This window comes from Myotis nattereri, assembly GCF_964212035.1.
Source record: "Myotis nattereri genome assembly, chromosome: 10".
Classification (NCBI taxonomy): Eukaryota; Metazoa; Chordata; class Mammalia; order Chiroptera; family Vespertilionidae; genus Myotis; species Myotis nattereri.
The window spans coordinates 43881699-43897616 of record NC_138085.1 but is presented as its reverse complement, the minus strand read 5'-3'; the positions used below and the strand labels follow the sequence as shown (position 1 = coordinate 43897616).

The 15918-nt window shown below is 37.1% G+C and overlaps 1 protein-coding gene across 1 annotated transcript in view; it reads right to left on the bottom strand.

Moving 5' to 3' along the window:
* Window positions 1-1553: 1553 nt before the first annotated feature.
* The window catches only part of PPP3R1 (protein phosphatase 3 regulatory subunit B, alpha), a 59237-nt gene continuing 44872 nt past the window's right edge, over window positions 1554-15918 (bottom strand). The window contains exons 3-6 of the mRNA XM_081100732.1: window positions 11273-11449; window positions 10396-10455; window positions 8439-8623; window positions 1554-3664 (exon numbers count right to left, since the gene is read on the bottom strand). Of these exons, the coding sequence (XP_080956858.1) occupies window positions 3617-3664; window positions 8439-8623; window positions 10396-10455; window positions 11273-11449 (470 nt within the window). The 3' untranslated portion in view covers window positions 1554-3616. The remainder of the gene's footprint in view (window positions 3665-8438; window positions 8624-10395; window positions 10456-11272; window positions 11450-15918) is intronic.

Sequence of the window (15918 nt, the reverse complement as noted above, 5' to 3'; positions counted from 1 at the left end):
ATCAAGAGATAAATCTGATTATCACAGTGATAGTTGATCTTAAGAACCTGGATCAAATCACTAAATCTAACACCTCAAACCTTAGCTATGGTGTCTATGTTTCTATGCCATTTGTCATGCTATACTGTAATTATAGTTGTCTGCCTCTCATCCTACTATCTAGCACAATTTCTGACTAACAATTTACTTATTAGCTGGAGAATGGACATGAGTAGTCTTAGTGGCTGGAAAGGGAGGAGGCTTAGGTGTTTCCTCCTAGTCATTCCAGAAGATTTGGGTTCCAATACTCATGCTACCTAGAATTAGGATGGTAGAGAAGAAAGCTCATGTTCAAGAATCTGGGAAAAGGACCTAACTTTCCTGATCTCAGCCATGTTAAGATTGGGCCAGCATGCTTAATGTTAGATTACTGAAAGTATACAGTGACAATGTACATAGCCATCCTACAACTTGTAAAATGCTCATGGGGAAATGTTAATTACTTATTTAGTCAAATACACCAAGTAAATCTGTAGGTTTGAGAATAAGGAATTGCTCATTTGCTCTGGTTAGCTGATAGATTTATAATGCCCAGGGGAAGTGAAAGGTTGAAGTGGCAAAGGACTTTAAACATTGTGTAATGCAATAAGATTTTTGAGTTTGTGGGAATTTTTGAAGACTAAGGAATAATGTTTCAAGACACATGAGTTTGAACAATATTTAAGTCCTGGAAACTATCCAGAAAGATTGAGATGATTTTTCACTTTTAAATTGTGGTAAACACATAAAGTTTACCATTTTAACCATTTATAAGTATACACTGTTGTGCAATCATTACAATCATCCATCTCCAGAAGTTTACCTTCCCTAACTGAAACTGTACCCATGAAACACTAATTCCCCAATACCTCCTCCTGGCCCTTGGCAACCACCATTCTACTTTCTCTGAATTTGAGAAATCCGGGAACTCATATAAGTAGGATCACACAGTATTTGTTCTTTTGTAACTGCTTATCCTATATAATAAAGAGCTAATATGCTAATTAGACCAAACAGCAGAACGACCTTCTGGATGAAGCTGGGGCTTCGAGGGCTGGCCGAGGCAGCCAGGGCTGCAAGGGCTAAGCCCCTTGCACAAATTCCATGCATCGGGCCGGGCCTCTAGTTTAATATAATGTCTTCAAGTTTCACCCTGTTGTAGCATGTATCAATTTCCTTCCTTTGAAAGCTGAATATTCTATTATATGTATACCATCTGTCAGGTACATTTGGGTTGCTTCTACCTTTTGGCTAGTGTAAATGCTGCTGCTATGAACGTATTTGTGGGTATACAAATAAACACCCGTGCTGGAGGCTAAAGAACAGTACTTAGCAAACCCTTGCTGTGGCAAGACTGGCACACCCGTTACAGTCCCTGCTTTTTAACTTCAGAGTATGTACACCTAGAAGGGATAAGGCAGATTTGTTTTTACCTATGGATTACATCAATTTACCAGTTTTTTAAAAAATCCAGAAGAATGAAAAAAAAAAGACTAATGGCTGTGGAAGCCCACCAAAGACCACCGTGAATACACTCAGGTTCCAAATATTTTATTTTTTTTATTCATACAGTATGAAGTTGTCTAAAGATCCCACAACATGATGTTTCATGCAGAAGAAAAACTAAACATTCAACATAAACCACCCTCCCCCCACCCACACGCACTTAAAAAAAAAAAGAAAAAAACCCTCATTCCCCAGTAAGGAAATAATGTTTGCACTATTTTTCTGTAACGCCAGCCAAGATATGCACAAGCAAGAGAAATAGAAAGCATTTGCTAAAATATCTGTAACAAATACTTATGTACAAAAAATTCACAAAAGACTAGTTCCCCCTTGAAGCAGAGCACATGGCAGTTGACACTGGAACAGATCAAACCACTGGCTGGGATTATAAACCACGTACTGATCCAGAGGAAGAAAGTTACATGTAGTGGAGATTTTCAGTTTGAACATTAACATTTCCAAAGTTTGGCAACATTATCTTTTAAAATTATGCAAATTATGTAAACAAGAGGTACATTTTAAATCGATCTACATGCAAAACTCCATGTCATGCAAGGACACCAAGCACCGAGATTTTTCTCTCACAGACAGAGCCCATGATGTGCAGCACTCAGTTGAAGGAACAGCAATAGCAGGCAGGTATGCCCAATTTAAGATTCACCTCGACTCAACCTGCCCTTTCCCACTCGTGACTATAGTTTTTACTGAAAAACTATATAGGGAAAGCCTACTGTCCTAGAAAGCTAGCCGTAACGTTTTCTTCCAGCCAACAGTACCTTTGCAGAAAAGGGAAGGGACAATAACAAGTGGTGGAACATGATATACTACTTTTATATCACACAAATTTATTAAGTTACCCATTACAAATATGAGCAAATCAAGGAAGAAAATTTTCATGCACTCTTTATGCCTTATTTAAAGAAATTTAAGAGGTATAAATTTGGATAAAAACTCTCTTCTGTGGCATACACATGAGTAAGATTTCTCCCATTTAAGTCACAAATATATGTTGGGTGTTTAGATACATACATGCAATTTAAATATCACCCAAGTTTCAAATTAGCTGCAAGTCTTTTGAAACACAGAGGGGAAGTTTGCAGTTCAAACTTAGGTTTAATTACAAGTTATTTACCCACGTAATAAAACAAATGGATATGCAGTTACGTGATTACTTCAGGTACTCTTCATTAAGTAATGTCAAAGATAAATTATGATTGCCTCACATAGCTTCTGGCCTTTATGTATGAAATCACAACTGAAACTTACATGTACTCAGGGACATTTAATAAATGTAATGGCTCCCAGTTATGAAGCAACAGAATGAAGCAGCCGCAAGCTTTGTGCAGGCACTATATGAACACAAGAACGAGCTCTTGGCAGTAGCACTGACTATACTTTCTCCTCAAGCAAAGATGTAATAAAAGCTGCTCAGCAATGAGACATAGTCCCTGGAAATATATTCATAGGTATAAATAAAGTTACAAACTCCTTTGTTACAAAAATGTACTTAAGGTAAATAATAGGACGTTAACAAATGCTTTGTCAATCTCTCAAAGGAGAAAGCCCAGGAAAGAAAGTAGCTGGCCTAACACCCGGCTCAAATTGTACAATCTTCTACCTATATAAAAAACTGTGTGAAATAAAAGTAAGGATGTTTTATGTTCTGCTTGGCACTTTTGTACTCTATCATTTTGTTTCTGAATCAAGTATATTAAATTAAAGCCAACCTACTACACATATAGAAAGCTACATATATCTATATATAAATATTTACATATGTATATATAGATACTTTGTTATAAAAGATGAAGAAAAATAAATTAAAAAGCCAACCCCTTCCCTTTCTTCACCACATTGATATGCTCTTTTCATGTTGCTGTCCTTCAGACTTTAAAGTGCTACACGGAGTTATTGAGAGAATAAGAGTTCAATAACACTTAGTTGGCTTCATGAGGCTCATGTTGGAAAATGTGGCTTCACAGAGAAAAATACTTCCATTTAAATACACAGAGAGCATTGCTGGACGTCTTGAGCAGATCTTCAGAGATGGAGAAGAAAGCAAAAGTGTTGGGTGGTACTCTTTAAAAAAGAGTCACACATCTACCACCATCTTTTTGTGGATATCTAGGCCACCTACAACCTGCAATGGAACAAATCAAGCTTAGCCATGTTGGAGAAACTCCTTTTTACTAGTCTAAGCACTTTATTAAAACTATAATATAAAAACATACTATTTTAACCATTTTCAGAAGCTGTGTTTTTTCTTTTGTTGAAGTTACATTGCCTCTAGTTAGAATTTTCATGGCTTCTTTCTTTCAGGAGTGTGGGCAAACTTACTCCGTAAAGAACCAGATAGTAAATAAAATTGATAGAATTTTGTAGACCATATATAGTTTCTCTTGCATTTTCTCTTTTCCCTTAAAAGTGCAAAAGAAAAACCCCAAAACAAAACAAAACAAAAACATTTTTAGCTCAAAGATGCACACAGTAGGTCATAGGCAGGATTTGGTCCACTCTGTAGTTTGCTGACCCCTATCTACCCTTAGTAGTTTAAGAGTAAATGATCACCAAATGTTACCATAAAAGTTGTGCTCGAAAACCAAATATGGGCTTCACTCTCAGTCTATTTTAGAAAAATTAAAAAGTACCAAGTAAGGTTTTCTGCACATTATTTTACCATGGAATCAAATATACATGAAATTCTTATAGACATCTCAGTTAATACTAACACGGAAATCTAATCATGTAATTATCTGATTATTTGGGGAATAAACTTTATTAAGTATACCCTACATAAAGAAAGTGCGTTGTCATAAATGTTCATAGTTTGATGACTTTTCCCAGAGTAAACACCCAAGTAATCAGCATCCAGATCACTACGCTGAGAATCAACCCCGTCCTGCACCAGCCATCTCCCTCCTCCTGCCCCACCAGAGAGGTAGCTAGCCACTCTCATGCCTTTACCACCATGTTTTAGTTGGGTCTTTTATACATTACTTTAAAAAAAGTATACTATTTATAAGAAGTATTTATACTTTTACAAATCAAATCTCTTTCTTGTCTAGCTTGTTTCACTCAACATTATGTTTGTGAGATTAATTCATGTTGCCATTTACAGTGACATCTGTATTAATTTTTAACTTAAACTTACTGATTAAAAAGTGTTTACCTGAATAATAAATGTTAAAATCAATTAGTTCTACAATTTCTGCTATGTAAACATTCCTACATTGTCTTTTATTGTATTTGAAGTTATAAGCATTATTCATTGACTTCCTAGCACAGAAGATTTAGCTCTTTCTCACAAACCACTCCGTCTATCTCCTACCCCATATAATACTTCCCACCTCCTTTTTTTCTTATTTTTTTTACACCTCCTTATTTTGATTAGACAGAAACTCATTTTAATTATCACTATGTAATACTATTTACAACCGAAGGGCATACTGTAACCCCCCCCCCCCACCCCAACATTTGTTTTGCTACAGTTAGTAATTATCTGCTCTTTTCCTTTGTTGGGTTTTCTATGCATTTATCATTAACTCAATCTCAAACTTTTTGTTCTAAATACATTCAACAATATTACATAATTCTATCAATTTTATTGTCATTAGGTCACTCCCAAAACTTCCCAACCTGCTGCAATCCAGGCCCGCCATCTCTGAATCTCCCTTCACCATCCTAGAGATTTCCTTCTTTCTCATGTTGGACCCTATGTTTCCTGGACCCCACATTATTTCTTTTTTGATTTACAACTTTACTTCACTGGGAGCACATCCTCCAGTAGTTTGCCAAAAAGAGAGGCCTTCCACACCTGAAAATGTCTTTATTCTTCCATGTAGTTTGAGTTTGTAGATAATTACAGTTTGGAAATAACTATTCCCCAGAATTGTGAAGGCAATGCTCTATTGTCTTCTAGTTTCTAATTTGCTACTGAGAAATTGGCACTATGATTCTTGAGTCTTTGTACCAAGCTCCTCCCCCACCCCAGCACCCCAGCACCCCAGCTCTTTGGAAATTTGTAGAACCACTTCTCTGTATCCATTGTTTTAAAAATTCATGACAATGTGCCTAGGTCCAGATTATTTTTGTATACTATGCTATGTACTTTTTAGTGAGTCCTTTCAGTCAGGAAACTCATTACTTTTGATTCATTATCCTTGATTCATTTTTGATGAGTTCCTTCCCTCCATTTTCTTTCTGGAACACCTGGCAATTAGGTGTTAAATTTCTTTAAATGAATCTCTAAATTTAAATTTTCAAGAGCTCTTGTAAATATTATGCAGTTTTTGTTTCAATGATTCAATATATCATGTCCCTGAGGATAATGACAGATTTTCATAAAAAAAGTTTTTCCAAGCTTCATTTTGAAGCTTGGCTTCATCTTTATATTTCATATTAGAAGTTTTCCTCTCATGTCTGGTGACCCTTGGCTCTCTGCTTCTGTAGAAAGGACACTGGAACTTCATGTACATGGTGGGGCTGTTGATTATGGGTACACTGAGTGATCTGCTTTGGGAAGATCAGATTTCTCAAAGAGAATTTTTCTTCTCTTGACTGGAGAATATGTCTAGTTGGCAGGGAGCCTGGTCAGGAAGAAGGCTGGAGTTGTCAAAATGCAAATATGCTTATCTTCACCTAACACCTCAACACACAAACCCAGAAAAAACCCCTCATCTATGTCTTGTGTTTCCCTGCCTAGAGACTCTATTTCACCCTCTCCAATCTCCCACTTAAAGGGCACGAGAGTCTGAACAGAGTAGGGAAGCAGATCTAATGTTCTAATTTCTTCTTAAACTTTACGCAGTTTTCCTGTTTTGAACCTCACCTTTACCCCTACTTACAGTCATCTTGTGACACCAATTTCTGGCCCTGTCTGCATTATATACCAGGTTGCTTCTCAGCTTTCCAAGCTGACAGCTTAGAATTCATACTTTCTCCTGTCTGCTAAAGCAGTTTACTCACTTATAAGTTGCCAAATCTAGTTGCTATCCTCTCTGCTGTTCACTTTGTCCCTGGGAATTCATAACCTTTTCTTCTTAATTCATTTAATTTCATTGGAGTTTTGAGAGGAAACAACATTGAAAACAGATGTTAAATCCACCAACTTTAATCTTGTCACTAATTATTTACAAATTTTATTTGTATATATTAAGTATTCTGAAAATTTTAAAGTAGATACATATAGTGTATATAGTCTTTTAAAATAGCTTTTCTCACATCTTTTACTGTCATTGCTTGAGAAATCAGAATACAAAGATTACTCAATGAAGCCAAAATTATGGGTTTGATCAATGCTCAGAAAGGTTGTTTTAAAACACAAAATAAACATTTTTCTCCATTCCTGACCTATAACCCTCAAAAACACAAATAAAAGCAATTTATCAAAAATACTGGAAAATGAACTCAAAGCTTAGCTATGTCTTCAGTGTAAATAGTATTTCTATAACTAAAACTATAATTTCCTCCACCACAGGTAACTTATATGTAATTTTAAGTTACATTTTTAAAAAAGGTTTTTATTGATTTTAGAGTGAGAGGAAGGGAAAGAGAGAAACATCAATAAAGAGAAAACATTGATTGGCAGCCTCCTGCACACCCGTTCCTGGGGGATCGAGCCCGCACCTGGGCATGTACTCTGACGGAATGGAATTGGGGACCTCTTAGGTCATAGGTCAGGCTGCTCTCTATGATGCCACTACCAACCTGATTTCATGTTCTACTCAATCAGAGGCCAATCCATGGTGATCTTTGGCAATGGTGAAGGGATAGCAAACACCTGTAGCAGTACCACCTGGCAAGAGTTCAAAATCTCAAGTCTAACACTCTTCCAAAAAGACCCAGCCTGTTCTTTAATTAGAGCACTACCCTACTTTTTGAAACGAAATGCAAAGATAGTATTCTCTTGAGATGGCAAAGGATAGTGTGAACCTCTACTTAAAGACAAATAGCTACTTCAGTCCTTACATAAAATACAACCAAAGTTATTTATTTTTCCTTGTGTGGTCTAAATAAAAAATGGAAAGAAAGGGAGAAGAAATACCTTCCTATAAAAGCATCCAGTCTCTCTGAAAAACTTCAAAACTTTTTTTGCCTTTGTCATTCTTCTGGATTCACTATTATCTCTAGCTTGCAGTTATAACAAAAAAGCTAACATCTTTGCATTAGAAGTAGAGAAGAGAAGCCTACTTAGAAGCAATGAGTGGTGGCAAATCTCAGGATCTACTGAAGAAAAGCAGTAAGTTGGAAGCTGAACTGTTGCCCATCTCAACCTAGACTTAGTTTTCTAGGGCTCCCCTAACTGTAGTCCTCACCTCTATAGAGCCCTTGCCCCTAAACATAAGAACTACCCATTAAATAGTGTGGAAATGGAAGGGGCAGGGAATCACCTTTTACATTGCCTAATTGGTGAGTTTAAGATGGACAGGGACTCCATCTCTGTTGCCCTCATGAAATCAAGCATCTGGATTCTAGCTGAAAGTCACGAACACGTATTTCCCAAAATATGGATTTTGAAGCATGTTTATTTTTAAATGAACCTCAAAAAAACATAAATTGTAATTTGAGGAGCTACCAACAATTAGAAAAAGTTACTAGTACCTGTCTTATGGTATGTTATCAATCACTGAGAATACTGGGGTGGCCAAAAGTAAGTTTATAGCTGTGACTACATAAAACACAGAGTTTATTCTTGTATTATTATTTGTTAATTATTTTCCATACAACTGTAAACCTACTTTTACCCATCCCGTATTAATTCTTGAGAATACATTGTTATTCACTAACAACTACAACAAAAAACACTTCAAAACTTTGAATGGGGGCAATTAGGCAAAATAACTACAAGGAATTCTCTATTAAGGGTTTTTTAAGTGTTTTCAAAACTAAAGAAGAATCAGATCTTGTGTACTTACAGCACAGAATTCTTCAAAGGATATTCTTCCATCTCCATCCTTATCTGCATTTATTATGGTTTTGTCTACAATTTGCTGTAACTGCGTATCTTTCAGATTGTTCCCCACCATCATCTTCAGCACCTGGAAGAGTTCCCCATTGGAAATATAGCCATCTTTATCCATGTCATAGATACGGAAAGCAACTAAAAAAAGAGTGAGGAAAAAAATCAATGACAAGTATAAGGCAATCATAAGGGACTATTTTCAATGAAAAAAAAACCTGTTAAGTTGCCAAACATCTAGAATTGTAACTATGAGGATGGCTCCTTTCTACACACAGATGTTGCCCTTCAGTGCAGTTTAACAAACTGGTTAAGAGTGTTGGCAATGGAATCAAGGGTGCTTGGGCCAATTAGTATAGTCTAGGGCAGTGGTCGGCAAACTCATTTGTCAACAGAGCCAAATATCAACAGTACAATGATTGAAATATCTTTTGAGAGCTAAATTTTTTAAACTTAAACTATATAGGTAGTTTGCTTCTTCTGTGTAGCCATGTCAAACAGGGGACCTAAAAAAATGGTTCATTTTATAATAATAAAGCCACCAACACAAAATAATTACAATTCTTAAAATGATGACAAAAATACCTGTAGGATTTGCAGCTGGTTGGAAAAATATAGGTAACTTTATTTTTCGAGTAGGTACTTTTGTCACCCACGTGCAATTTGTGGACGCGACTAGCACTAACCACTGCACATGAGACTGCTGACTGACTGGCTCACTCAACTCGTGCATGAATCGCGCACCTCCCCCGCGCTGCGTATCCCGTGGCCCGCCTGCGCCGCGTCTCCTGACTGACACCCCCACTTCTTCTAACGCCACTTCTTCAAAATAGACTCGCCCAGGCCGAAAACCGACTTCTGCGCATGGGCCACGAAGTTTCAATCGCACTGTATGTGCACGCCTGCATGTGGTATTTTGTGGAAGAGCCACACTCAAGGGGCCAAAGAGCCGCATGTGGCTCAGGAGCCACGGTTTGCCGACCACTGGTCTAGGGTAACTTATTTAACCTTACCAATAAGCATTTAGTTTCTGTACATATAAAACTGAGGCTAAAAACAGTTCCTACTTCCTAGGTTCTTCAGAGTACTGAATGAAATAACACATGTAAACTGCTTAAAAGTGTCTGATACATAGTAAAAGCTCAACAAAAGATAGCACTTGCTCTTACTGTAAGTCTCATTCTGTAAAAATGAATCAAGAGTTCATTTGCAAAGGATGCCTGCATATGTCCTGTGCTCCAGAGAAATGTTATTGAATAAACCGTCTCCCTAGTTAAGAGTTGAGTAATTTAAAAAGGTATCAAAAGTTCACTATAATAGAGGCTGACTACATAAACCAAAATAGTGGACTTCTGGCTAACTATTGCCAAAAACAGTATGTGTAAACTAAATTAACCTACTCACACTTTCATTTAAAAAAATCTCTTATTCAAGATATGTCATTTATATGGTTATTTTCAATACAAGGGAATTCTATTTTCCTTCTATTCAATTAAAAATTGACAACACACTGTTAAAAAGTACTAGTTGTAAATGTCCTAAAGCAGCGGTTCTCAACCTGAGGGTCGCGACCCCTTTGGCGGTCAAACAACCTTTTCACAGGGGTCGCCTAAGACCATCCTGCATATCAGATATTTACATTACGATTCATAACAGTAGCAACATTACAGTTATGAAGTAGCAACGAAAATAATTTTATGGTTGGGTCACAACATGAGGAACTGTATTTAAAGGGCCAGAAGGTTGAGAACCACTGTCCTAAAGGATTTTCTCCAGAATATAAAATTTCTATTATATCTACTAAGGATTGAGAATAAAAGATATTTTTTAGACTATTTTAAAAGGAGTTTATAATGCAGTATGGGGTAGTACTGGTATAAGAGAGAAATACCTTAGCGAAGAAAAATACTTACACCTCAACTTCTGCTCCTTATCGCCTTTGACACTGAACTGAGAGACTCCCTCAATGAATTCTGAATAAGAATAGAAAACATTTACAAATCTGAAGTTTCAACTTTTTATATAGAACAATACATATTCAAAAAACTTACATATCCACAAAAGGATATATTCTTGCTGCAAAAGAAAGTATTACTTAGCAATGGTTAAGATGGAAAATGCCAAACTTGAAACTTCAACAAATAATTTCTAATTTTTTAAAAATTTGAACCTGAAGTTTCTCTGAGTACCACAGAGCATAACATTCAAAAACGTATTCACAAACTATTTAACTCTTTCTTCTTTTAACATGACTATTAAAAAGGGCTTTTTAAAAAAGATTATATACAGTGAAATGAAATATTTATTTTAAAGTATAGAATCAAGTATAAAATTATGCATCATGTTAATATCAGCAAAAGCACTGCCAAATGTCTTTGTGAAATCTAGATTAATTAATCATTTTATGATAATATCCATATGCTTATTACTACAGTTTATTTTTTACTGCTGACTTGGTATAAGTCTCATTCTGTAAAAAAGGTTTAAAAAAATGCCGCTTCTCATGTGATAAGTTTCCCTCATGTGAGACTAATTTTCTAAAAACAAAGAAAATACTAAATCTCATTAAATTATCTTATGAAAACAATGTGATCCTTTATGAACCAAAATGTAAATGATTTTTAGTTCATTAAGGTTCATATACCACAGATTTTGAGATTTTAACATACTGTATTATTATAAAAGTACCAGTAATAAAAAGGCATTTAAGAAAAGCTAAAAGTTTTCAAACATTTTTGTACATAGAGCTTTTAAGACTCTAACTTGTGGTGTTAAAAACTATTTTCTTACCTTTAAAGTCTACTTCTCCATTCCCATCTGTGTCGAATATATCTATTACTCGCTGTACTAAAGGATTCTGTTGTAACTCCGGCAGAGACATGAACTCTTCCACACTCAAAGAACCAGAATTGTCCAAATCAAGCTTCTTAAATCTCTTTCCTAGCCTTTTAATTTCATCAGCATCAACTAAAAGTAAACAAAAATAATAGCATGATTCATAAAATGATTTTATGATAATTATGGGGGGAGGGAGATTCAGCAGTTAACCAATAGTTTAATTTCCAATTTAATTAAAAGGACGACATACACTATTGACTAGCTCCTTCTAACAGAGAAAGTACATCATAAATATTTTTATTTGGTTACCCTTCTGCTTCTCTGCACCTGCCATAACAGACAGCCAACTACATGCTGAGTACACCAAGACATTAAATAGGATTGACAATGCTAAGCTGATCATGGCAGTCAGGTGGTTCCTACATGTAGGCAGATTCACTTTACAGACAGTCGGGTTACGTTGGACTTGACGTACGTTGTTTCATGTTTATGTCGCCAAAGAAGTTCTGTCATTTCGACGTATGTTTTTTATTATTTATTTACCACAAATAATGGTCAGGAATTATCTTTCTTTTAAATTTTTTTTACTGTTTCACTTCATTACTGTTGTGTATGTGCTCCATGTGAGTGACGTAGGTGCTTATGTAGGTGGGTTCCGACTTACGGCGAAAATTGCATTACGTCGCACTATAGAAATGGATCTCTGACATAACCCGAGGACCTACTGTGTTTCTAACTAGAGGACCGGTGCATAAAATTCATGCACTCAGGGAAGGGGTCCTGGATTGTGCCAGGCCGAGGGACCCCACCAGTGCATGATCAGGGCCGGGGAGGGATGCAGAGGTTGGCCAGCTCGGGAGGGACCACGGAAGGGCTCCAGGGTGTGTCCGGCCCATCTTGCTCAGTCCTAATTCGGCCAGACCCCAGCAGAAAACCAACCTACCGGTCAAAGTGTCTATCCCCTGGTGGTCAGTGCACGTTATAGTGACTGGTCGACTGGTTGACTGTCTGCCCCCTGGTGGTCAGTGTACGTTCTAGCAAGTGGTTGAGCGGCCTTAGCATATCATTAGCATATTATGCTTTGATTGGCTGAATGGCCGACAGGACAACTGGACATTTAGCATATTAGGCTTTTATTATATGGGACTAGAGACCTGGTGCATGAAATTTGTGCACAGGGGGTAGGGGGTTTCCCCCTCAGCCCAGTCTGCACCCTCTCCAATCCAGGACATCCCTCTCACAATCTGAGACTGCTGGCTCCTAACTGCTCACCTGCCTGCCTGCCTGATCGCCCCTAAATGTGCCCCCACTGGCCTGATCGCCCCACACAGTCTGCTATTCAGTCGTTTAGTCATTCCTCACTAATCGCCCCTGCCGACCTGGTCGCCCCACACAGCCTTATGTTCAGTCATTATTGTGACAGTGTCCTGGATAATTTGCATATTCCTCTATTAGTGTAGATCAGCGGTTCTCAACCTGTGGGTCGCGACCCCTTTGGGGGTCGAACGACCCTTTCACAGGGGTCGCCTAAGACCATCGGAAAACACATATAATTACATATTGTTTTTGTGATTAATCACTATGCTTTAATTATGTTCAGTTTGTAACAATGAAATTGGGGGTCACCACAACATGAGGAACTGTATTAAAGGGTCGCAGCATTAGGAAGGTTGAGAACCACTGGTATAGATAGTTCATGGTTCAAAATTCAAAGCTCCCCTTCCATCCTACCCTTTAGATATCCAATTCCCCTTCTTGGAGGCAATGTTGCCAGTTTCCTGAATATTCTTCCAGAGATTTTCTTTTTAAGTACAAGCAAATAAAATACAGCTTTGTTTTTTGTTTTTTTTTAACAAAAAATAGTAAGAAAAAACAGACCCACAAGCCACAGCTAACAAAATTCACCTTTCAATGCTCAAAGGAGAAAATAAAAATGAAACAACTTAAAAATGTTTGCATTAGTTTATAATTACTCTATCAAAATTCAGTATCAGGTCTCTTATCATATGCATTCTTAAAAAAGGTGTTTTCACTGTCTTCTAAATAACATTATTATTTTCATTCCTTTAAAAAACTAATTCGTATAAATAATTTTGATCTTGGCTTAATAGAAACAAAACAATTATACAAAAATTTAAATACAATCACCAGTAAAAAAAATTAACAAGTTAAATGTTATGCTGCCCATGAGTACTATGGTCACGTGTTATGTATTAGGGGAAAGGTGGGTGATTATAAACAACAGAATCTTATCTCTTACAGTTCTGGAGGCTGAAAGTCCAAGATCAGGGTCCTGGCAGGATCAGGTAAGGCCCCTCTTCTCAGTCATATGTCATGTATTATGTACACATGTATTATGGTCCACAACATTAGAGACTGAAATTCCAAACTGTTTTGAAAGTTCAAATATATATGGCATCTTCAAAGGTAAAGCATGTATTTTTAAAATCTAAAAATATGTTAAAGTGGAATAAGAACTATAATTATATGTACTACTAAGGTATACACTGTATAACAAGATGCTGCTCCAATATAAATTAGTTCATATGCAGTTGGTAAAGGAGTGATGTCAGTAGAGCACAGAATTATCACTGGTTCATAGGGATTTTTTTCTGACATACTACAAAGGGACCAGGAACAAGTTCTCTAAGATTAAAAGAGAAAGTCTAAGTAAAATATGAAAACTCTAAGAAAAAAGGTGAAAACAACAAATATCTCTCTTAACAGAAAGTAACAGCATCTTTAGTGGATTTAAGAACTCCGAGGCTTTTCAACATTGTTATCTGGTGGAAACAAGGTGCAAAGACAATTTCTCTTATCTACCACCTCTCCCCCGAAAATAGCAAGTAACAATGGTGACTATACCCTGGTTCATTACTTTTTATAAAATTAGTTTCTGCTGAAGCAGATGCCCTCAAGAACCTGTATCTCAAAATAGAAAGCACAGCTGAAGTTTAAGGCTAGTAAGTGAACAACTATGGTACAAATGCCAGAGGTAATGCGTGTTAGTATTTTACTAGAGGCCCAGTGCACGAATTCATGCATCAGTGGGGTCCCTCGGCCTGGCCTGCGGGATCGGGCAAAAACTGGGTCTTCAACATCCCCCGAGGAGTTCTGGATTGCGAGAGGGCACAGGCCAGGCTGAGGGACCCCACCAGTGCACGATTGGGGCCGGGGAGAGACGCAGGTGGTTGGCCAGCTGGGGAGGGACTGCAGGAGGGCTCCAGGGTGTGTCCGGCCATTCTCGCTCAGTCCCGATCAGCTGAACCCCAGCAGCAAGGTAACCTACCGGTTAGAGCTTCTGCCCCGCTGGTGGTCAGTGCACATCATAGCAACTGGTTGACTGTCCCCTGGTGATCAGTGCACATCATAGGGAGTGGTTGAGCAGCCTTAGCATATCATTAGCATATTATGCTTTGACTGGTTGAATGGATGACCAGACACTTAGCATATTAGGCTTTTATTATATAGGATTTTTTATTGAGGAGGGAGGGAGGGAGGAAGTGTGTGTTAGTATTTTATTGTTAGCACTTGGTTACAAAGCTACTAAAGGAGTGGTCTCCTTAGCCATGTTTACCCAGCACATGAGGTTATTCAGGAATGCACATGTTGTATTATAGTAGAAATGCCTTTACATTCATTATTTTAACACATTGTATGCGGGAAATGTATTTATACGTTTTACTTATACGTTTTACGTTGACTGGTAGTAGAGCGCGGGACACGTATTAATACGTTTTTTATAGACTAGCGGTAGAATGCGGGTAACGTATAAATACGTAAACTAAAGTTATCGTAATTTTACTGAACATTGCCATTTGCGCAAAAAATTAGCAAAAATGGCCCGTGCCACCTGTTAGCGCGCGATAAAAACTACCCGCAAACAATGTGTTAATGATTCATCCAAACCCTGCTTCAAACAGCAAAATACACATATAATAATTCAATCAAAACCTCACAAGCACATTAACTTCATAGAGTATTTTATCCCCTTATGAAACAATATTCCTTCTTTAATGGAATAGATGATAAAAGCAGAACTGTTCAACTAAACCTTACTTTCCAATTTTCTATGATGAAATTAGATAACCATGTACGGAACATAATGAAGTCCCACAAATGCTTTTGACTTACTTATTTACATGGGTCTCCCACCACTCAGGGCAGAGTCCATGACTTTTTCAATGGCATTCTGTACATTACATATAACAGGTGCTCAATAAATGCTTACATGAGTATTAATTCTATGTTTCATATTTTAAGCTTATTGATCAAAATGCCATCAGTATTTGAAGTAAAACCATTTATCTAACCAGACACCAACCAGCAAGACTTTCAGAATTTTTTCAAAGTTCATACATGTTGCTCAAAGCTACCTCTCTATGCTTGCCTTAATTTTATGTATATACTAAGGATTAGTTAACTATCTCCTTCTAGAAATCTTTAGTTTGCTTTAGTTTACAACCACAAACCACAAACAGTGATGAGAAAACTGAACATTAATGAATGACTAAAGTAGGTTACAAGCAGAAAAGGAAAGACAGATGACAGTGTTTCCACAAACAGTACACAGATGAATCAGGGGTCATTTTCATTTA